At 52.8% G+C, this 21,165-nt stretch overlaps 3 protein-coding genes and 1 long non-coding RNA gene across 13 annotated transcripts in view; 2 read left to right on the forward strand and 2 right to left on the reverse strand.

Annotated features, from left to right (window-relative positions):
* IP6K1 (inositol hexakisphosphate kinase 1) overlaps window positions 1-10,564 on the reverse strand; it is a 39,235-nt gene extending 28,671 nt beyond the window's left edge. Inside the window, exons 1-3 of one of the 7 annotated variants that reach the window (XM_064156412.1) lie at window positions 10,446-10,564; window positions 9,820-9,875; window positions 5,241-5,340 (exon numbers count right to left, since the gene is read on the reverse strand). The gene's annotated coding sequence lies outside the window, so the exon portion shown is untranslated. The other 6 variants (XM_064156404.1, XM_064156406.1, XM_064156405.1 and 3 more) reach the window with 6 other exon arrangements.
* Window positions 10,565-10,823: 259 nt separating this feature from the next.
* On the forward strand, window positions 10,824-11,796 carry LOC135182376 (uncharacterized). 2 transcript variants are annotated; one of them, XR_010305186.1, is made up of 2 exons: window positions 10,824-11,167; window positions 11,285-11,796. It is a non-coding gene; the product is annotated as an uncharacterized LOC135182376 (long non-coding RNA). The 2 variants fall into 2 exon arrangements; XR_010305185.1 differs by having other exon boundaries at window positions 10,824-11,155.
* A 106-nt stretch (window positions 11,797-11,902) lies between these two features.
* CDHR4 (cadherin related family member 4) lies at window positions 11,903-17,968 on the reverse strand. 3 transcript variants are annotated; one of them, XM_064156415.1, is made up of 20 exons: window positions 17,914-17,968; window positions 17,670-17,690; window positions 17,317-17,513; window positions 17,083-17,245; window positions 16,917-17,002; window positions 16,682-16,777; window positions 16,100-16,203; window positions 15,891-16,027; window positions 15,651-15,816; window positions 15,408-15,558; window positions 14,992-15,094; window positions 14,550-14,765; window positions 14,330-14,469; window positions 14,104-14,248; window positions 13,827-14,029; window positions 13,605-13,744; window positions 13,490-13,525; window positions 12,424-12,493; window positions 12,297-12,327; window positions 11,903-12,178 (listed from the first exon to the last, which is right to left on the reverse strand). In XM_064156415.1, the coding sequence occupies exons 1-20, from the start codon at window positions 17,966-17,968 to the stop codon at window positions 12,123-12,125; spliced, it is 2,316 nt and encodes a 771-aa protein (XP_064012485.1). In that variant the 3' UTR covers window positions 11,903-12,122. The 3 variants fall into 3 exon arrangements, with proteins under 3 accessions (XP_064012485.1, XP_064012483.1, XP_064012484.1); XM_064156413.1 differs by having other exon boundaries at window positions 12,297-12,353; XM_064156414.1 differs by lacking the exon at window positions 11,903-12,178 and having other exon boundaries at window positions 12,205-12,327.
* Window positions 17,969-18,683: 715 nt separating this feature from the next.
* On the forward strand, window positions 18,684-21,115 carry INKA1 (inka box actin regulator 1). The gene is made up of 2 exons (XM_064156425.1): window positions 18,684-18,860; window positions 20,179-21,115. Exons 1-2 carry the CDS (start codon window positions 18,810-18,812, stop codon window positions 21,055-21,057), a joined length of 930 nt encoding a protein of 309 aa, XP_064012495.1. The 5' UTR covers window positions 18,684-18,809; the 3' UTR covers window positions 21,058-21,115.
* The last annotated feature ends 50 nt before the right edge of the window (window positions 21,116-21,165 follow it).

Genomic DNA, 21,165 nt, shown 5'->3' on the forward strand with positions numbered 1-21,165 from the left:
AGCACAAGGAGCAGCTGTTACCAAGTGATTTCTTATGCTAACATAGTTCCAAGATACTGAGAAAATTTTGGGGGTTTCTGAAGCATCTGAAAAAGGTCAAGGAAGTAAAGAAATCCAAGGTAGATGTACAGCACTCCAGACTGTATCAATGCTCAGCACACAAGTTATTGCATAAGAAAAGGGAACCATAGGTTACCCTGCTATACCAAGTGGACACGGATTCTGGAACCAGTGTAGAAGGCCTGTAAGGATAGATAAAACTTTTTATTAAGACCAGTTGATAGAGGATGATCTTCTCTCCTATTGCAATCCCTTCTGATTTTAAACTGCTCATGAAGAAAATAGTGCAGCTGGAAAAGACATATTTTGGGGCCCTACTTCTCTACCTAATCCTTCTTTCCTTGGGAAAAGCGCTGGCAGCTCACATACTAGTTGGAATGACAAAAAAGCACTCACATCATCATCTACCTCTCCAAAACCCCAAGAAAAACGAGTTGTACTTTGAAAGTGTGGGTTTACCACCAGAAGTGTTTCTACATTAAGGGATTCCACTGGCAAAGCTTCACGAGGCAAGAATGAACGTGCTGATTAATGCAGCTGTCCTAAGCATTTGTAGCAGAAACGACCTTATAAGCACGTCCACTGGGAGTTAAAGTCACTTAATCACGTTGCAAATCCATGCTCCCTACTTGATATCAGTTTAATTTTCTCATGCAGATGACCCTAAAGGGTCACAGACAAGAAAATAAGAGCTATGACTTCCCAACTTGACACTTCATTGTGATTTTTTTCACAACAGAATATACTGTACATTCTCTTCTACGGTCAAGGCACTAAAAAAAGAAACAAGCACAGGAAAAAAAAAGAGAAAGGAGAAGGAAGAGAAAAATCTGAGCTCCATGTTAGGAAGAAAAAAAAACAACTCAATGCAGGTGCTGCAAGGAAGTAAACAATGTCATGGAAATACAGGGATGAAGTGCAACATTTGGGGTTTGAGGTTTTGAATAGGAAATAAGAGTTTCTGTCATAACAAACCCATTTTTGGCAAAGATAGTGCACTAAAGTTAACAAAAGATTTAAGCAAAACATAAGAGTATGTGATGGCCCTTAAAGCTAAGGTAGCAGACTTCATTTGAAACTGGCTACAACTCCAAAGAGCATTTCATATAGGAATAGTCTTGTGTCCCTCTTTACATTAAAAAAATCCAACATGGCAAAACAAGCAGGATAGAATTCAGGGTCCTGGAAGGGATTTGATCTGGGCTTTTGTTATCCTACTATTCTTTTAGGGATCAGCATAACCTCACAGACTCTCAGTCATTCATACTGATAATCTTAAAGCTGTTAAAATGGCTCAGGGGTTGTTTTGCAGCTTGCAGTGTGCTCCAGAAGGTAAAGGGTACAGAATTAACTGAGACACCTCCAGCCACTTGAGTGAAAATGAAAGGCAATTTGAACCTGAGGCGATCTTCTCAAGCACTAACATGAATTGGATGGCTAGTCACAGTCTTGAGCTTGGCAAGGTGCTATGCATTCTAAAGGGCAAAAAACAAAACTTGGCACTTAAAGGTGTCTGCAAGATCATTTTACCAGACCAGGAGCCAGCACTGACATCCTTAGGAGCAGCCTTCTAGCAGATCTCACACTTCCAATGTAACTTTGGCTTTGCAGTTAAGACATACTCAAGGAGAAGGGAGCTCAAATATGCCAAAGCAGCAGTCTTTGAAAACAGTTCACCCTACTGTATTTCTCAATCTCCTTCTAAAGGAAAGGGACCTTTAGTACTCAAAATCTTATTAATACTCTGCTCATATGCTGATACTGGGCAGCAGCCCTCCTGGAATATTCTACCATACCAGCCAGTTTTGTTCTGAAGGTTTTGAACAAGAAACTTGTCCCTTTCAAAGGAAGCAAAGAACAAATCCTATATTTAACCTCCTATTTGTTGCAGCCATTGCAAACAAGTTCTTGTAAACACCCTACAGGTCACAAATCTCCAGTATCTTATCTAAACGTTAAGCTGCTGAAGTAGAGCTCAAAGCTCCTACCAACAGGCTTCCTAGAGTGCCACTTAAAACAACTGAGGCCACTGGCTAAGTAGCAGAGCTGGAAAGCAAAAGCAAAGAGAAAATTTGTTAAGTTTGATCTATTGTCAAATTAGCATTTATTTTTAAGTGCAGCACCTGCATATATATACACACACACACACACATAAAAATAAACAAACTCCTTTTCCCCATGCTAAAAAAGCATAGCACACATTCCTTTGGAAGACAGACTGTGACAAGTTTGCTTTTAACTGCAGGTCTGTCTCAAGTGTATAAATGCTACCTTGATTTTTTGCACCTTAAATTTCTCTAAAGATACTGGAAGACTGTGTTGCAGCTCCTACAGAACAGAAGCCTGCTAAATCAGATGCATTCTTACAGACACCTGGATTGCGATGCATCACAGACTATACAGAGCTGAAGAAAGAAAATGTACTCTTTCATTTTCTTCTCCAGTTCAATACAGCATAACAACAGGTGCCAGAAATGACCCCTCTAAGACTGAAAGACAAAGATTAAGAAACCTTACACATAGAAAAATAAGATGCAGTTCTTTTCTCTGGAGGTCATAGCAAACCCACAAGCAATAGCAAACCTGAAACAGTAGAAACTGCCCTGCACTCACCAAAGAGCCAACCTGCCAAGCTCACTACCACAAGGCATTGACCTTGACAGAAACAGTCCACAATCTAACTTGTAACCTTTAGTTGCCAGGTTTTAGGAAGATATTTTAAAATAGTAGATAAAGAGCTTGGTTTACTTTTGGCTGGTGAATGAGACCACACTCTGTAACTACTCACAGGATATTCAAGTCAAGACATATTTACAAACCAGAATTGATTTTTAAGACAGATGGGGTTTGTTACTAGGTAATTTGGGGGTAATTTCCTCAACCCACCACACTAGGTGAACCAAGCTGTCAATAGGTTCAATGTCTTCTCAGCTGCTGAAATACATATGAGAACATCAATCCTAAGGATGCTCCATGACTAATGAACAGACTGTGATCTTTCTTAACGAAAGCTGAGAATAATTAAAGAGGGAAAATAGAAACCTGGAGTGCTGCTACTACAGCAAAATTAAAACAAATCAGTGTGCACAGCACCTGAAAAAGAGGGGATACTATTCAGATTCTCCATGGTGCACAATAGCAATACTTAGTCTAACTAATGAAGTAAGAAATCTTTTCTCAGGTCTGTAAAAATAAAAGATGTATAAAACACGCCTGATAACACTTACTGGTTCAGACTGAGCTTACCTTCAAATTTTAATAAGCATATTCAGGTCAACACTTGTGGTTAGAACTGCAAAATATTTAAGACCTTGATTACATAAAGAAGATTTGTACCCAGAGTAAATGCCACTTGCACAGTGTAAGAAAAAAAAAATCACTTAAAATATTTGGTCCAAATGGGAAATAAACCATTCCAGGATTTGCAGAAGTAAAGCTACCCAGAATCAGTTAGTATATGGTCACATTTAATTCGGGACAGATCTGTGTATTAAAGATTAACCTGATATGGAATTTATTGTGGAAGTGAGGGTATTTGTTTAAGAAACTAGCTAAAAAGCCCAGCATATGCAGTGCTTTAACAAAAGCTGAGTTTCAGACTGCTCTTTCTGGGACAAACTCAAAAGAAAATGAAGTTGTCTTTTTCCTCCCCCCTTGCATTTGTTACATGAGACCCTCCACCTTCACCAATGTCACAGACATATCTCCCTCAGAGCTGCCATACAGCTTCACATACAGTTTGGAAAGGTAAAATACATCTTAGTCTACATAGGAAGTGTTACAAAGGCCTTCCAAAGCTCCAGGACTTCAACAGTTTTATTTACAACCCACAACAGCTCTCGAATCAACACAAGAGTGCAATCATACATCATCCTCTGCAATAGCTCAAGCATTTTCACTGAAGTTACTCTTTGGTTTGATCCAGCCACTGACTAAGACACAGGGCTATGCAGTCTCCTAGGCTTCTTTCCCAAATCCTTCCTGCTTTAAATAACTCACTGACATCTGCACTCACTGGTGCACTGATTTTGGTGCTTGAAGCTGCTTATCACCTATAGTTAGCTGTAATGAGATCATGACTGCCTCCCCACACGTGCTTAAGCTGCTTAGACAGTTCTGTCAAAGGACACAGAACAAACAGCCAGCTCTATCTTCTTTTGCCTAAGATTCCTAAACTCACTTTTGGAGCCATACTTTGATACCGAACAGTGGACAATGCCAATCCAAATTAAAGACTACACAATATTTTGCACAGATCCACTACAGCAGTTTTAAAAACAAGGGAAACACAGCTCAGCATAGAACTACAGGGGAGGGAAAAGATAAACATCATAGAAGAATATATTAGCAATGTAACAGTTCCCCTTTAGATCAGCACTTAAGTCAGCTGTGACAAAGAGAAGCATCCCTTGTAGAGCAGGCACCATATTCTTCTCTCCCTACCCAAGGCAGGTAGATGTGGAACTCAGCATCTTCAGTCATTACTTGTTGCACCTAAAACTAGCTAAGACCAACAGATACACAGGTCAGAGGCCTCCTCATCAGAAAAGCAAACTGTGGAAGACAGTCACTATTTCAACATAAGTTCTCTCAAGAAAACAAGGTCATTTGAGTCTGCTGGCAAACAAATGCTTACACCGTGAGTACTTCTACTGAGTCATATCGCTGCTGACACAGAACTGGAGGAAAAGAGGTATTCTACTTTCTTCCTCATTTAGAATAGCACAAGGTAATCCCTTTCGGCCTGGAGGCCTATCAAACGAGTATTTTAGCAAACTAACCTCAAAATAGAAAAAGAAAATAAAAAAACAGTCGATGACTGAGTTCTGAAATCATCCTAAATCAGCCACATAAATGGCCAGCATTGCTAGAGCACAAGCTAGCCTCCAAATCTTGGAAGCTTAGCTCTTATTACCGTGAACTGACACTGATTTAGAAGTCAACAAATATACAACAGGAGCCAGCTTTCCACTCTAGTTCTAGTAAGTTCCAGTACACTTACCTGAGCATTCCTCTACTATATCCTCCAAAGATGAGAGTGTATTTCTCACAAACCGTGTCTACATGTACTCAAAGGCCAAAGTTACAAAGCAAGAGGTAAAAAGCAAGCAGCTTATTTCTCTTTGCATAGTATTTCAGGTGGCTGCATAGTTATTCTGGGCAAAACAGGAAAAAGTTACCTCAGAGACGTCACCCAAGCTCTCTCTGTCAAGCAGTCACTGGAATATGGAGCCAGCGTCTCACAATCAAGAGGGAGAAGGATGCCAGAAGCAAGTCTGCCTGGAAGATGTTGCATGGAAACTAGTTAGCAAGTTCTAAATTAGCTTTTATTAAGATCTTTTGTTATTCATTAATTTAGCATGTTTGAGAGCATGCTTTTGCTAGAGTCTGAGACCAGAATTCATAGGGATCTCCCTTCAGGATGCAACTGCATCCTGTGGGCTCTGAGAGATGCTCTTTAGCAAAGGTACCACTGGGGCTGAGGGGACCAATGTCCCCAGCTGCATCCTCCATTCCTCAGTTGAAAATTGCCAACCAGTGGGTAGAACAAAACAACTTTGCTCTTTCTATGACCTGGTTGACAAGGCACTGATGGGTATTAATGAAGAAAGGTTGAAGCGTGGTATGCTAGGCTGCAGCAGCTGAACAGGCACTGCTGCAGCCCCAAATACAAGAGAGGTAGTGTTTGGCAAAGCAGCAGGACAGCTGGGGGAGGAGATAACCTTTCTAACTACAAAAGCTAAACCAAACAGCTTATCTAACGGAGCTCTCAACCACGTGTAGTAACATCCTACTGGGATAGGCACCTTACATCTCGTAACCTTTTTCACTGCTTTTATCAGATTGGGTTGACGCAGAGGATCTACTAATACAATTACGGCTGCTACACCCAGGTTATTTTTGACCAGAAACAATAGCACCCGTGTGCACTACTGTGCACAGCATTACACAGATGGAGAGGCACCTTTACTCCAAAAAGAGGGGATAAAATCACTCATTGTGAATGAAACTGAACCAAATCATAGAATCAGTCAGGGCTGGAAGGGACCACAAGGATCATCTAGTTCCAACCTCCCTGCCATGGGCAGGGACAACCTACCCTAGATCAGGCTGGCCAGAGCCCCATCCAGCCTGGCCTTAAACACCTCCAGGGACAGGGCCTCAATCACCTCCATACTGATGGAGGTTACACAAAATAAAAGCTTCAAGCAGCTTGTCTTTTGTACACAGTTCATGCCACTCAACATGCACACAGAAATAAGTGAAGGCAAATGGCACGCACCTTGTGATATCTGCAGCTTGCACCAGTGGGGACTACGTAGGAAGTAGGGCACCCCAACATGCCAATTAAGAGAAGGGCATCTATTAGAAAGTACTTGTACCCGAAGGGCACGCTGGGAAAGCCAAAAATAACAGCTGCTGCCACATCAGAAAAGCACAGGCACTGCATACAGGCAATGGCTGCAAAACAGAAACTAAGCAGCCATGCACAAACATTTCCTCTTCCTCCCCCTGCAAACCCTGCAACAGCAGCAACAAATCTGAGATGAAACACTTGCCAACATCCTGCTCTCCATTCCTGTCACATCAGAAGGGTACAAGAGGGAGACTGCTAGCTGCTCATCCATATGTCTGAAGGGTTCCTTTGGTTCACAGCAGGTAATACAAATATTCAACATGATGCTTGTAGTGGTTTATGTGTTTTCTTTCATTCCTCTTCTCTAGCTCACCCAACTCAGAGCTCAATAGGGACTCTTTGCATTTACTAGGCTTGGTTTTGATACATTTCTTCTCAAAGACTAAGAAGTCAGAAATAAAAGTCATTGTTCCTAGGTGAGTTACATTACATAAGCAAGAGCAGAGTCACAGCTCTACTGAGCTGCTTCACACCAACTCTGCAAGCCGAGTTCAAATCTAACTCTGCCCAGCATTAGGACTGACACTCAACTGTAAGAGCAAACAATTGAGGCTGCAGTTTTCTGTTAGTACTAAGTCCTGAGACTACAAATGCCAGCATCAACACTGAACTGTGACATACACGTCTCTTACACCTTACAAGCTAACTCCTGATGGAAGATTGGGTGAATCCCAGGTGTTTGGGTTACAATGCAGTGTCTGAGTAATGGCCCAAGCAAGGCCTCTGTCCAATCTTCTACCACTTGGGTATCTGTCTTTCGATCACAGATAGGAGAAACACACCTCCTCTACAGCGAAGGTAGCAAATAGTCTACTTCAGACTTACCACCTATGTTTCTTATTCCAATGGAACCCACAAGACAGGGCCACTTCCTACCCTGGTGTACCAGTCAGAACTCATCAGGTCCACAACAACTTTCAGACACAAAGAAACCAACTGAAAGCCAAAATCTAAAAAGCCAAGTGAGCAAATCTTTTTACAAACAAGTGGTGATCCACTGACTCAAAGGGATTACGTTCTGCAAGCAGATGTTCAACAAGCAGCTCCAAGCTTGTACAGGGCTTGTCATTTTGCACTAGCCAAGCTCAACAAGGTCACATTTTCAGAGTTTGATACTCAAAATGAGTAAGCTGTATATGTGGTGAAGGGAAGGACAGAAGAAAACAAACCAGGCAGATCAGATGTAGTATGCAAGTGCATGGTTAAGAAGAAATCACAATGCTTGTTCAGAAGGCTAATTAGCTGATAAGGGGGTAGGTACTACTTTGGCCTAGGCACTTTCTGACCTCCTAGTACCTCGTATTCTAACTTTTGCTTGTCACTGCATGCAGTGCAGTACAGGACAACTTGCAAGTAGTTGACTTAGCCTGACATAATAAGGGATCCCAACGCACATCTAATTTTACTTTCCATAACATTTTTGTAAGGAGGAGATGGCCAGTACTGTCATCCTCATGGAGCACACAACGATACTATTCATAGAAGTAGTAGGAAAGAGGCATCAATGCTACTGGTCAATTTTTAAATATACATAAAACTGTATTTTGAAAGTCTGGGTTTGTATAGCTAAATACATACAACCACATTGACGCGGTTTCACAACCAAGATGCAGCTTACTCTGAACAAGAGTAATGCTCCATTCCATAAACAGCCCCATATTCCCACTAGCAAAATTGTTTTAAGCACCCACAAACGTGGGGAGGAGACAAACAAACAAGTCAGCTTGTCTTCAGTTTCCTCTGCTCATGTGTTAGAGAACTCTGATTCCCACCTGCACAAACGCCTCAGCTAGCACCAGTGACAGAGCAAGAACCTCTCATGGGTTGCCATCTATACTTGCATGAGTTGAAGTGACTGAAAGTATCTACAGAAGGGGGCACAACGAAAACTTCTGGTGACTGGAAATGGATCCTAGAAACTGTCCCTTTTCTCATCTTCAACAGTCATTGTGCTCACTTGCTCTAATTAAAATGCAAAACTGCCACAAGGTGCCTACCGCATAAGCACAGCAGAAGCTATCCCAGTCACACATACTGCTCCAAAGCCTCTATCAGCACAGCTTACTCTTTCCACCTCTGCAGTCATCAGGGACTCCCCCCTCAAGGGCCCAAGGATCACTTCCTCTGCCCTTCTAGAAGTCCTCATTAGACAGGAAACAAAAGCAGTGCCATGAGAAGGACCCTTCATATCCACCTATCAGGCTCCAACCAGGATGGCACTAGACCATTCATCCACACACCTGGAAACAGATGAAAAAGCTGGGGAGGGTACAAAACACTCCCTGATGTTGCCAGAATAAAAATCAGCATTAGAACAATTTAAAACTTCAACGAGGCATGGGTTTTACACAGTTAAAACACTAACCCAATGTTATCTTATCACATAGAGAGTTCACAATCTATTCACAACATACCACTTTCCATCCAGCTCCAGAACAAAGTGCCCAGCCACAAAAAAAACATCCCTCATTCTCAAGAACAAGGAGCATTATGCAGGATTAGAACATCCCTAATAGGCCTATTCAGGGTTACAGTGACAGCATCTGATAACCAACATGTCTACTTCTAAAACAAACAAATGAAAACTTGCAAGCTTCTGACAGAACTTCTGTGGAAGGGAAACTGAAGTTGTAGTTCAGTGATGTATCTAACACAGACAGTATTCTCCTCCATTGAAAACCTGACCATACACATACGTCAGCTGCAGATGACAGCTCAATGCAAAGAGACTTGCAGAAGATATCACAGCCTATTATTCTGTGAGAGAAGCTCCCAAGTAAGTTTACACGATTAGGCAGACTATAAAAATACAAGGAAGGTACAGAAACAGTGGCCACACTGTTCTGGCACCATTCAATGCCTCGTAGCAATGACCAATCCTGGAATTTGCTTCTGGAAGGTCTGAATACCAAGTTAAGCCAGGTGAACCTCAAGGGAGGAAAAGCAGATGGAGAAGAAATACAGCAAGACAGGCTGAAGTGAGAAGGGCTGCACGTACTAAAGCATACTGCTGGAAAGAAAAACGGGGCCTTGCTGATTCCGAGTTTTAACATGGAGGGACACAGAGTCTGGCACCAGTTTACACTAATAGTAATTGAAAACTGAACAGCAGTTAGTACCACCTCTCCTAATTCAAGTTCTGCTTGGAAAACCTTAGGGAATGGCTGGTGATGATCCAGGTCTGCAGATCCATGAGTACATTATCCTCCGGGGACTGCCAGGCACCCGCCGGTAAGCAATGGGGCATCCAGCCTTACCGGAGCCTGCCCACACCTCTCCTCTGCAGGGCTGGCAATACGCTGAGATGTAGGAAGGGCCCCCAACCCCACCAGCTTCCTCACCATCTTGGTTTCATGTTACCACCGTGGTTTGCCGAGTTCCTTCCTGAGAACAGCGCCTGTAGAAGGGAAGGGCACAAAAGGAGGGGACGCTAGACCTGCTTGCTGGGCCGGGCACGGGCAGCACGGCCTTGTCCTGGCACCGTGCTGCCCACTGACCTGTCCTCACCGGCCACGGATCTCGCAGCTCTCCCCACGCTGCGGGACGGCCCTCCCGCCCCAGCTATGGTCCGTACGCGCCTCGCATGGGGAGGCACCTTGGTCTCACCCCTAATGCATCCCGAAATTCGAGGTCAGTTCCCCCTTCCCCTCCTTAAGGGACCGTGCCCGGATTCCCCCCTAGCATGGACCTGTGCCTGGCTTCCCTGCCGCGGCAAGGCGCTGGGACCTGCTACTCTGCACAGGGATGTGCCCGTGTCCCGTTCCCAATCCGCGGGGCCGCGGAAAGCTCTCCCTCCATCCCAGCCTGGCCGCACCAAGCTCTCCCTCCTTCCACGACGGAGCCGCGCCCGGTTCTCCCCTCACAGCACCACTCCCCTGCCTTGCTCCCCTCCCCCTCACGGCACCGTGCCTGCCTCAGTTATCCCTGTTCCTCAGCCTGTCCCGGGCCCTCGCGCACTGCGGCTCACCGGGCCAGCCTTGCCTGCCCAGCCGGGGGCTGGCGACACCGAGCCCCCAGCACCACCGCTCCACTCCGCCCGCTCCCTGCCGTTCGAATCAACAAGAAGATGGCGGCGACCGCGGGGGCGGGGCCCTGCTGCTGGCCGTCATAGCAACCGCGCCGGCCAAGGCCCGCCCCGCCGCCTCCTGCCGCAATCCAGAGCCATGCCCCGCCCGCCGAGGGCAACTCGCAGAGCTGATAGGTCCAAAGCTCCGTCACTCAAGAGCAGAGCCTCCCTGCCCCTTTCCGTGCACGGACTGCCTCCGGACGGCCGCGCACGTTAGGCACACGTGACGCTCCCCCTGACCCCACCCCGCCGCGGCTCACGGCGCTCCATTGGCTATTGCCGAGAGCAAGCGCAGCCAATGGGCAGGGGCGGCGGGCGCCGCTGGCCGGGGAGGCGTGCGGCCGCTGGGGCGTGGCGCCGTGGGCATGGTGCTCCTTTTGCTCCCGCGGGCCGCGGGTCAGATGCGGCGCTGGGAGGGGAGCCTGGCTCCTCAGTCCCGTGCGTCCGTCTTCCCTGGGGTCTTGGGCGAGTGTGGCGGCCCCAGTGGCGCGTTCTGCGAGGCTAACCAGGCTAAGGCTGGCTTCCCGCCGCCGCGGTCTGGCGTCTGGCAGCTCCCGCGCGCTGGGCTGGCTCCTCTGGGCGGTGAGCAGAACGTAGTCACACGCCGTTCGGTACAGTAAAAGGTTTAAGTCCTAAATAGTCACAGTTCCTGCGGGCTCAGGGACCCCCTGTCAGGGTCACAGAAGTGACCTCTGCTGCAAAATTTCACGTCTGACTCCTGTCCTTTTCCTCCCTTCTAGCCACCTACTCTCCAAATTAATGCCTTCCTTCTCACCTACCAGCGCTTCATTTCCCTGGAAGCTGCCAGAGAAACATCCTTTGAAATTCAAATAACCAGCTTCCCACCTCTGGGCACCAAATGACTCCTTCAAAGCCCTCCTGCCTGTTTGACGGGCTCTGCTAACTCCTGCAGTTTACCTGCACCAGTGCCAATTTGGTTTTCCTCTAATTAAGAAACGCAGCACCTCTGCTGACCAGTACCACCGACCAGCTGCTAAACCTTCCCACAGCTCGGAATGCTCAAGCAAGGGAGATCTTGAGGAGGACGTGGGGCACGGGGCAAATGTTTCTCAAAGCTACCTGTGATGCAGCTTTTTTGCCTCAGATCATGTCTCTGCAGAGAACCACCCCACATGGGTCAAATCCAGAGGTTACAGTGACCTTGCTGTGACCCTGCCAAAGCCCTTAGCACATTTTTCACAGTGTCAACCCCTGCATAGGGCTGGTGCTGCTGCCATAACTACCATCCTGGTACTGGGTTGTGCCACCTTCAACCACGACTGTGGACAGTGCAAGTGACCACCGCAGCAGGACAACCACCAGCAGGACTGTTTGACCGTGGCAATCACAGCAATAAGTGCAATCTCTGCCACAGTTTATTGAGTCTGTGCTGCCTGGAATGGCTCAAGGGTTGTCTCCACTCCAACATGGGCAGCAGGTTTGGACACAGAAAAAGGATTTCCTTCTCCTTTCAGGCCTGAGTGATGCATCAAATTATCTGCCAGTGCATGGTGCTCTCCCTGGCATGATCTGCAGGGAGCTGTGGGTCATAGGGAGCCCTTCACTGAGTCAGGCTGCTCAGATCCAGCGCCGTGTCCCAGTCTTGCTGTTGAAGAGATAGTCCCTGCCGGTGCCTGAGATGAGAGGCAGCATTCAGCTTTCACACTATGGGCACTGCCCAGGCATGGCTGCCTGGTAGCTGTGTCCTCCAGACAGCACAAGTCTGACAGATCCAGGGGACAGGGCACTCACGTGGGTCTTGGGCACGACCATCAAACTGCCCCTGCACAGAGGAGATGGGAGAGAGTGCTGAGGCCCCAAGGCTCCCTCCCACGCCCTTGGTGGGGCACCCAGCCTCACTGCTGTGGCACACACTTACTGGGCTGCTGGCATGGGGGCTGCTCTGCTTCTCTTCAACTCCTCTCTGCTCCTCTACATCCCAGGAGCTGCTGAGGGAAGAGAGGTGAGGGCATGTCAGTAATGGGCCCCTGGCATCAATCCCAAGGAATGCAACCAAGAGTGGGTTGCCAACCCGACTCTGCACTGCCAGCTGCACCCTATCGAGCCCATTGTATCCACCTACCTGATGATCCTTTTACCCAGCCCTTGTGTCCCTTGGGCACTGAAGGAGAATACACCAAGGGCCCAGCTCCCACAGGCACTGCCACCTTTCAGCAATAACCAAGAGACAAGCCAGTCTGCCACCACATCCTCTGCTTCCCTCACATGCTGTTTCACACTATTCCTGTGCTTGGAGAGTGCTGTGCTGAGGCAAATGCAACCCCAGAGAGACTGCTGCCAGGGCCACCTGTGGGGGCTGAGCCTTTTCCCTTTCATGGTCACTAGAGCCTCAGTTCCACCAAGCATCACCAGTGAATGTAAGATCCAGACGTGCATCACCCTGAGGCAGTTAGGCCACTGGAGGTGGCTGCTATCCTGCCTGTGGGCTTGCATACCTTCTCCTCACCATGCAGATGCCCAACACAGGCTGGGCTGGCTCCAGTGCTTCCTCAGGCTCTCCTCTTCACCAGCTGTCACTCCTCATTCATCCTTCCAGAAGGGTAACCTGCTCACCTCTTCCTGGGGAGCTTTCTCTGTCAAATTGGGGCTTCCCTAGCAAGTCACAGCAGCCCCAGATGTGGTGCTGGGATCCAGCACTGCAGCTGGCAGTAGAGCTGATACTGATCAATCCCACTATACCCACTACAGAGTTTGTCCTCCAGCCTGGTAAAGTTGCCATCTGCTGCACCCATGACTCCCAGCAGTGCTGCACCCTCACCCTGGGGCAGAGATGGCTCCCTGGCACAGATTTACAGACCATAGCTAAACGCAGGGTATATTAAACATCCCCCACATGCTGCACCTCTCCAGCTGCAGGATCCTGTGCAAACACACATGGCTGCACCTTGCTGCCAATGTGACCACCATGACTGCACACCACCCACCTCTTGTCTAGAAGAAACTTGCCAGAGTCTTGGTTTCTGCAGGAGGAGGAGAAGGCAGTCATGAGCCCCTGTTCCTCCTCACTGTTCCAGCCTGTGCTGCAAGGCCAGGGCTCACCTGCACAGCAGTCTCCAAACCATGCAGGCCAGGGTGACCAGCAACAGGGCACTGGAGACTGTCAGCACGGCCACAAACCAGGCTGGTGGGTGCCACACTGCCACTGTATGCATGATGACCAGTGGGTCCTTCTGCAACACCTGTGTAGCCAGTAGGGTGAGGAGGTATGCAAGGCCCAGGGATCCTGATGGACCTGGGAAGACTGCCTGGCCTGGTGCTTACCGTCTGCCAGGTGGTGGTGCTGGGCGGCACTGGGGTGCTCCGAGGGGTGACATGCACCACTAGTGCTACCACAGTGCTGCGGCGCGGGCTACCAGCGCTGCTCCACACCTTCACTAGCAGCACATAGGTGCGAGGCTCAGGCAGGTCATTGAGGAGATAGAAGATAGTGTTCCCCTCCAGCTGAAAGCGCCCATCCTTATTGCCTGAACAAGAGGGTCTGCTCAGCGCCATGCTGCAGTGTGGGACGGGGCTGTGCTGCGGTTTGCCAGCTCCTCACCTCCGGCAATGGCGTATGTCAGTGCCGCATCGCTGGGACTGCCCTGGCACACCAGGCGGGTGACAGGCTGGCGGTTGCCTGGCCCAGCCACGATCCACAGCTCCTGCAGCTCGGGGGTGCACACAGGCGCCTGGTCCGGCACGGGCTGTCAGGAGCAGGGGCAGGCGGTATGGCACCCGTGGCGCCTGCAGCCATCGCAGCTCACCCGGCAGGCTTGCACTCGCACCTGCAGGCGCACGGTCACCTCGCACAGGCTGCTCCGTCGCTTTGCTGGGTCCACATCGTTGTGAGCGTCTGTCAGCCGCACGCTCAGCCTGTAGCTCTTGTGCCGCTTGGAGTCCAAGGGCCCCACCACACGGATCTCGCCTGCAGGGCAGTGTGAGCTGCTGGGCACCCACAGGTGCCACAGGGTGCAACAACGGCTAGGGAAGGGGCCAGACATTCACCAGTCTGAGTGTCGACGGAAAAGGGCTGCGCAGGGCCAGGGCCTCCCTCTAGTCTGTACTCCAGGCTGTTTTGTGGGTAGTCACGATCTGTGCCAGTCACGTACCCCACAGAGCTTCCAAAAGCTGCTGTCTCAGTCATTGTGAAGGTGGTACCACTGGGGCACACCGGTGTGAATTCATTGACAGGTGTCACCGTCAGGAACACGGGCACACGGGCTGTGTGGCACACAACAGCTTGGTCACACTGGTACCACCCCACTGCCTGCACCAAGATGGACATGCCTGGGAGGAGGGACAGTGACACCACCCCTGGGGCAAGCATCTCTAGGGCAGCAGGAAAGAAATGCTTCCTCTGTGACTTGCTGGTTTGGGAAGGAGCTTTTCCCACTTCCCTTGTGACCTCCCCCATTGCATCCCCACAGGGCACCCACTGGGGACTCACTGCTCTGTGGGGGCTGCCCTTCCGCTGTCACCACGACGGTGGCTGTTAACTGAAAGCCCATAGTAGCCACAGCCTCCGAGTCATAGTCCAGAGTGGTGTTGACCTACCGAGCCAAGGCACAGGGAGCCAGGTGGAGTTAAGGTGCCCTGCAAAGCCAGGGTGCCCTGCAAAGCTGGAGTGGCCCACAGTGGCAGGGTGGCCATCAAAGTATCCTGCAAAGCTATGATGCCATGGGAGCACAGGGAAGCAAGGGAGTGGGGAGTGTGCAGGCTCTGGGGAGTCAAAAGCCCCAAGAAGTCCTGATCTAGGGCCAGGTATAATGGCACATCAGAGGGTGCTGTGCATCAGATGGTCCTGCTGTGCTTCCCCAGGTCTGGGGTTGCCCTCTGCCTGGGCACTGCCCATGGTCTGCTCACCTGCAGCCGTGGCCCCTCCATGTGGAAGATGGACCGGGAGGCAGGAGGTCCCTCAAGAGCATAGTGCAGATGCCTCTCGGTGCCACTGGAGTCAGCACACCTCAGTGTCACCAGGGTGCTGCCAGGGGACACTGTCTCGGGCACCTGGGACCTGTTGGAGGGCAGCCAGCATCTCAGCTCCTGTCTCACATATCCTGGGTGTGGCAGAGATCCCCCTGTACCCCACGACCTCCTGAACCATACACGAAGATGGCTGGGACACAGCTTGGTGCCCACTGGTCTGAGCCCTGCACGGTGATGTTTACTGTGGCAATGGCATGGTCGTTGGGGTGCAACACATTGTAAGCCTGGACAAGGAGACGTGCGTGGGCCACCTCCAGCTGCTGGGTGCTGCAGATCTCACCTGTCACTGCAGAAGAAGGCATAGCCTTGTGCTGGGCACAGGGATAGGGTAGCCCTAGAAACCCCCACTGCTCCACTCACTCTCATTGATGGTGAAGAGTGCAGGTGCCACAGGAGCAAGGATGGCATAGCGGACGTTGTCACCGTTGGCATGTACCTGTGTGACCACCTCCAAGGGGCCAAGGCTCTTTGGTACTGTCACAGCCCACTGTGCCTCACTGCAGGCAAGGCAGGCAGTGTAACCTGGCCTGGTGCCACTAGCACCCTCCACCCAGCCCGGCCCAACTCACGGAAAGGTGACACGGGAACGACTTGATGGCAACACCTCCACCCTCACGAAGCCACTGCAGTTGTGCCCATGGCGGTCCATCACCTCAATCTCCAGCCTGAATGTCTGTGGGGCAGCACCAGGGCAGCTGTGGAACAGCCCTGGGTGGGACTGGGAACTGGGACAGGGACAAGGGTAGAGATGGACCCAGTGATATGGATGGGGATGAGGACAGGAATAGGAATAGAGATAGAATGGGGACAGGAACAGAGAAAGGAAAGCGGAGAGGGACAGGGACCAAAATGGGGTTTGGACTGAGAAGTAGCAACTGGAGTGAGAAGAGGGTTGGAGCTGGAGAGGAGGATGAGCTGGAGACTGGAATGAGGATGGGAATATGGACAGGGGTGAGGTTTGGGACAGAAGTTGAGATGCAGAAGGGGATGGAGCCAGGGATGGGGACAGGGCTGGAGTATTACTGGGGCAAGAGTAAGATGGGAGCCCAATGGGACGAGCAGGACACAGAGAGCTGCAGACAGTGCCAGCAAGGGGATAAGCCAGGTTAGCTGAGAGGTGGCTGTGACAGCCTGGGGATGCTGGTGTCCACCTGGATGTCTTTGCTGGGGCTGAAGCCATTGGCAGGTGCCAGAACCAGGCCTTGGTGTGTGAGTGTGAGTGGTGTCTCATGGTTTCGGAGCCTGAACTGCAAAGAGATGGGTGGTGGGAGCAAAGTGGGAAGAGAGTAAACACCTCTATCTCCTCCTCCATGTCTGGGGTTCCTCTGTCCCCAAGGCTGCTCCAGTTTGTGGGGTCTGCAGGACCCCACGGCAGCCACCACTCACCATCAGCCCACCAAGTGGCTGCGGCAACACTGCATACAGGGGTGTCCGGGGTGCAACATCTGCCAGCACTTGCACCACATCTCCTTCTGCATCACAGCACAGCCATGGGAGCCCAGAGCCATCTGGCACCTGCAGCCCCCACCACCCCATGTCCCATGGCTTCTACCTGCACTGGCAAAGGGGTTGTCACAGCGCAGTGTTTGTCCTCTTGTCACTTGGACAAAGAGATGATCTTGCACCTCATCCTCCTCAGGACAAGCAGCCCACAGGGTCAGGGTGTACTGGTTTACCTGGCGAGCATCAAGCTCCGCACCAGCACGAAGCGTTATCTACCATAGGAACATGAAACTTAGTGAGGCACCCAGAGGCTTCCACTCCACTCCCCATCCCCCAGGCGCACCTCTGCCTGAAATGTGGTGCGCTCCATAGGGTCAGCACTGATGGCGATGGAGTTGAAGGGGTGGCCAGGCTCGATACCATACAGGGTAACATTGGGGCTGCCACTTGCATTTCTGCAGGCCACGGTCACCTTGGCCACGTGAGTGCCTGGCATCGCATCCTCACTCAGAGTCACCACGCGTGGCAGGTCAAGCAGGGCTGGCAGGAGACCCCAGGGACAGGCCTTGCATCTGGCCAGTGCCACTGACAGCTTGCCCAGTCATGCTTAGGGAGCTTTGCTCCTGCATCTAAGCATCCACAAGCACGCAGGTCTCCCTGCTGGGTGCAGCGAAGCCCAGGGCACCCTGCTCTTACCTGTTGCTCTGACAGAAGACCCTGCAAAGAGGAGAGAGTCACTCCAGCCGGCCAAGTGTGTCCCAGTAATGCCCCCTCCCTGCCTGAACCCAGCCAGACACTGGCTCCTCTGCCTGTCTTGGGGTCAGCACCAGGCACGTGAGGGCAATAGAGGGGACCCTGTACCCTGTCACCCTCCTCTTGATCCCCCACCTAGGGTTTGGCTGCCAGGGTGCCCCCAACAGTGTGAGCCTGAAGCACCTACCTGGGGCATGGAGACTGAGGAGGAGGAAAAAGGTGAAGCGTCCATGCATGCCCATGTCTCGCTGGCTGTTTGGGACAAGCTGGAACCCGTTGCTAAGGGTGCTGGGCACCACCCCAGCACAACGTCACACTGGCCATCTGCAGCTGCCAGCCCTGCTTCAGGGCAGAGACAGGACATGGCCCTGGCCCTGGCTCTCCCTGCTTTCTCACATCTCCATTGCTACCCTCTTGCCATCTCTAACTGGTGTGAGGCAGGTGGGCAGCGATGCTCCATGGGGTTTTGCTGCTGCACCATGCTGCCTTCCCATGCTTGAGGCCTGGAAAAATTAGCTGGGAGGTAATTTTTGGTCAAGTCCTCCTTAATTTGCAAGCCAGAGCTGCTTCTCCCAAAATTCTTATTAAGTGCTATTAGCTCCCAATTAATAGGCGCTGGCGGACCACGGCCTGTGGCTGGGGTCACCCTTCCTCCAATGCTCAGACCTCTTTTGGCAACCCGGTGTTTCCAGGTGCCTCGGCTAGGGCCCTGTAATGGGGCTACCCTTCCTGCCAAGGCTTCTCGGGATCCTCCGGTCTCCGCAGGGCTGGGGTGCTGCCACACAGGGCGCCGGGTCCTATCTTCCCTAGAGACGGCTAGTCCCACCGTGCCCGCGTAGCGCCCGCATAGCGCCCGGCGCGGGGCCCCGGGGCGACGGGGAGGGGCAGGGCGGAGCCCCGTGGCGGCGGTGCCGGTGCTCACGTTACGACGACCCCATTGGTTGCGGTAGGGCGGGGCGGTGCCGCCTAGACAGCGCCGGGAGGTGGCGGGCACGGCCGGGCGCTCCGCTCCGCTGCTGTTCCGCCACCGGCACCGACGGGACCGGGAGAGGGACTGGGAGCGGGAGCGCGACCAGGCCGGGCATGCAGAGCCCGCGCTCGGACGCCTGCCCGGGCCAGCTCGGCGCCGACCGGGTGAGTGCCACCGCGGGCACCGGAGAGGGGACGGGGACACCCTTGTCCGCGCCCCGCCGAAGCGTCCGGGCATTGCCATGATGTCAGGGTGCTGGCAGTAACATCAACGCCGTGACATCATGTGCAGGACCAAGGCGGCGCATGGGACGTGAGCGTCTAGGGGGATGTGGGCGACCCGCTGGGACACGGGTAGCCGTGGGGGCATGAATGGTCATGGGACGCTGGTGCCCAGGGGCTGCAGTGTCCAGCGGCACCGCCGCCCCGCAGCTGCCACTCTGCCGCCTTCCTCAGTTGCCCCAAGGGGGCCGATGGTGACAAGGTGGCCCAGCCGGCTCCCCTGGGCCTGCCGCACGCCTACCCAGCTGCTCCCACCGCCGGTACAGGACGACTTGAAGTGGTGGCACAGCGCCAATAAGGCTGGCTCAGAGAGTCCCAGACAGCGGGGACCGGGACGGGAATTGGGACAGTGACAGAGACCAGGGCAGCGACAGACCGGTCAGCAGCTCCTCTGGGGCTGGCTGGGGGCGGCTGGGCGAGCAGGACGGGGGAGCGATCCCTCCCGCTCGCTAGCTTCCCGCAGCTTCAGCGCTGAAAGGAAAGCGGACGTAACACCCTGCTTTTGGGGTCAGACAATAGGAATTCAAGAACGAGGAGCGGCCCGGCTGCAGAAGCCAGCCGCCCCTTCCCCGCCTGCCCGGCCACACTCCCTTCCTCCTCGGTTGCTCCAGACAGAGCTCTTTGGGGGGCCCTGGGTTTAGGCCTGGTTGCACCCTGACGTCACCTGGGGTGTCCCCAGCTGGAGGGCACAGGGTGGGTGGGGTAGTCCTGCCAACACACGGGAGGAGAGCACCCCACCCCACCACCCGCGAGTGCCCTGGGGCTGCAGCTGGCCCTGTGCCACCGAGCGGGGTCCTGCCTCTGGGTTGTCTCGACTGCCACCCCACTGATACTGGGGGGAATTGAGAGGCCAGCGGAGGCAGGGGCGGGCAGTGGGGCCCCAGCTTCTACGTGCTGTGGCCCTGTGTCATTTCCCGCAGGCACGGCCGGGGCTGGGTGCCTGCTTGCTCACCCGACATGCCGCTGCACGCCGGCCAGCTCCACGCAGGAGCCGCAAGAAAGCGGGGCCCGGGGCTGCGGGCAAGCTGGGACCTGTGCCCTGTTCCCCGCACCCCGCTGCATGCCAGGCTCCGCCAGCAAAGCCCACCCCCCCAACCCCCGAGCTAGGGCTGGAGGACGCGGGGTACTGGGGGAGCGGGCGATCGTGGTGTTGGCAGGGGAAGGCGGGGGTGATGGCACTGACCTGCACGTTTCCTCGCAGCGGTGTCGGCGAGAGGCGGGCGTGACACTGCGGACACACATGCCGGGCACGCGGCAGGCGTCGCATCACCCCGGAGGGGCACCGGGACCAGCCACCCGCGCTTCATGTCCCTCACGGCCCAGCTCAGCAGCGGACTCGGCCTGCAGCCTGGAGACAAGGGGTGAGGAGGATACAGGGGGAGGACCGGCCACCCGCTCCCCCCCGGCCAGCGAACGCAGCCTGGAGTTTGACTCGGGGTACTCGGAAGCATCAGGGAGTACATGGAGAGAGGAGGAGGTGCCTGTACGGCGCCGGCACCCACCGCCCTGCCAGCGGGCACACCGTCTCTCCGCTGGCCTCGCTGCCCCACCGCCTGTCCCTGCTCGCCGCACTCGCCCAAAATCCACCTCGGACGCCTGTTTGGAGCAGTGGCGGGTGCTGGAACCAGCTGACACGCAGGATTGGACCGTAGCACTGCTGTCGCAGAGCCGGAACCGGCAGCCCTTGGTGCTGGGCGACAACTGCTTTGCCGACCTGGTGGAGAACTGGATGGACCTGCCTGAGGTGGGCGCTGAGCCCCGGCGCAGAACCTCTGCCGAACTCTCCCGCCGGCTGGCCAAGCCACCCGCCTTCCTGCTCAGCCTCTCAGGCAACGTACGCCGTAAGTTGGCCAACATGGCCCGTCCACGGGGAGCCGATGGTGCCCGGCCAGCGGCTCGTGAAGCCACCAAGCGCTTCTCCTGCCCACTGGGGCTGGGGGGACAGCCCAAGGGTGCCTGCTTCCACCAGTCCCACAGCAACATTGCCCAGTTGGCCACGGACTTCCACCGCTTCACTGCCCTCATGAACAGCCGCAGCCGGCAGCCCATCATCTGCAATGATGTTATCGGCTACATTTAGCCCTTCCCGACGCTGCCCACATCCTCCTCCGCTGTAAATAAACCCCAGTTTTGTTACAGTATGGGCACAGAGACCTTATCGAGGGGTGCTGCCTGCACCCTGGCTCTG

The sequence above is a fragment of the Pogoniulus pusillus genome, chromosome 16, assembly GCF_015220805.1.
Source record: "Pogoniulus pusillus isolate bPogPus1 chromosome 16, bPogPus1.pri, whole genome shotgun sequence".
Lineage (NCBI taxonomy): Eukaryota > Metazoa > Chordata > Aves > Piciformes > Lybiidae > Pogoniulus > Pogoniulus pusillus.

Coding starts and splice junctions, on each gene's coding strand:
- INKA1 (XM_064156425.1), top strand. CDS start 18,810: ATGCAGAGCCCGCGCTCGGACGCCTGCCCGGGCCAGCTCGGCGCCGAC. Junction 18,861..20,178: donor GCCAGCTCGGCGCCGACCGG/GTGAGTGCCACC, acceptor GTTTCCTCGCAG/CGGTGTCGGCGAGAGGCGGG.
- CDHR4 (XM_064156413.1), bottom strand. CDS start 17,968: ATGGGCATGCATGGACGCTTCACCTTTTTCCTCCTCCTCAGTCTCCAT. Junction 15,559..15,650: donor TGTGTCCCAGCCATCTTCGT/GTATGGTTCAGG, acceptor GCCCTCCAACAG/GTCCCAGGTGCCCGAGACAG. Junction 12,354..12,423: donor GCCCCCATGCCAGCAGCCCA/GTAAGTGTGTGC, acceptor TTGGGGCCTCAG/CACTCTCTCCCATCTCCTCT.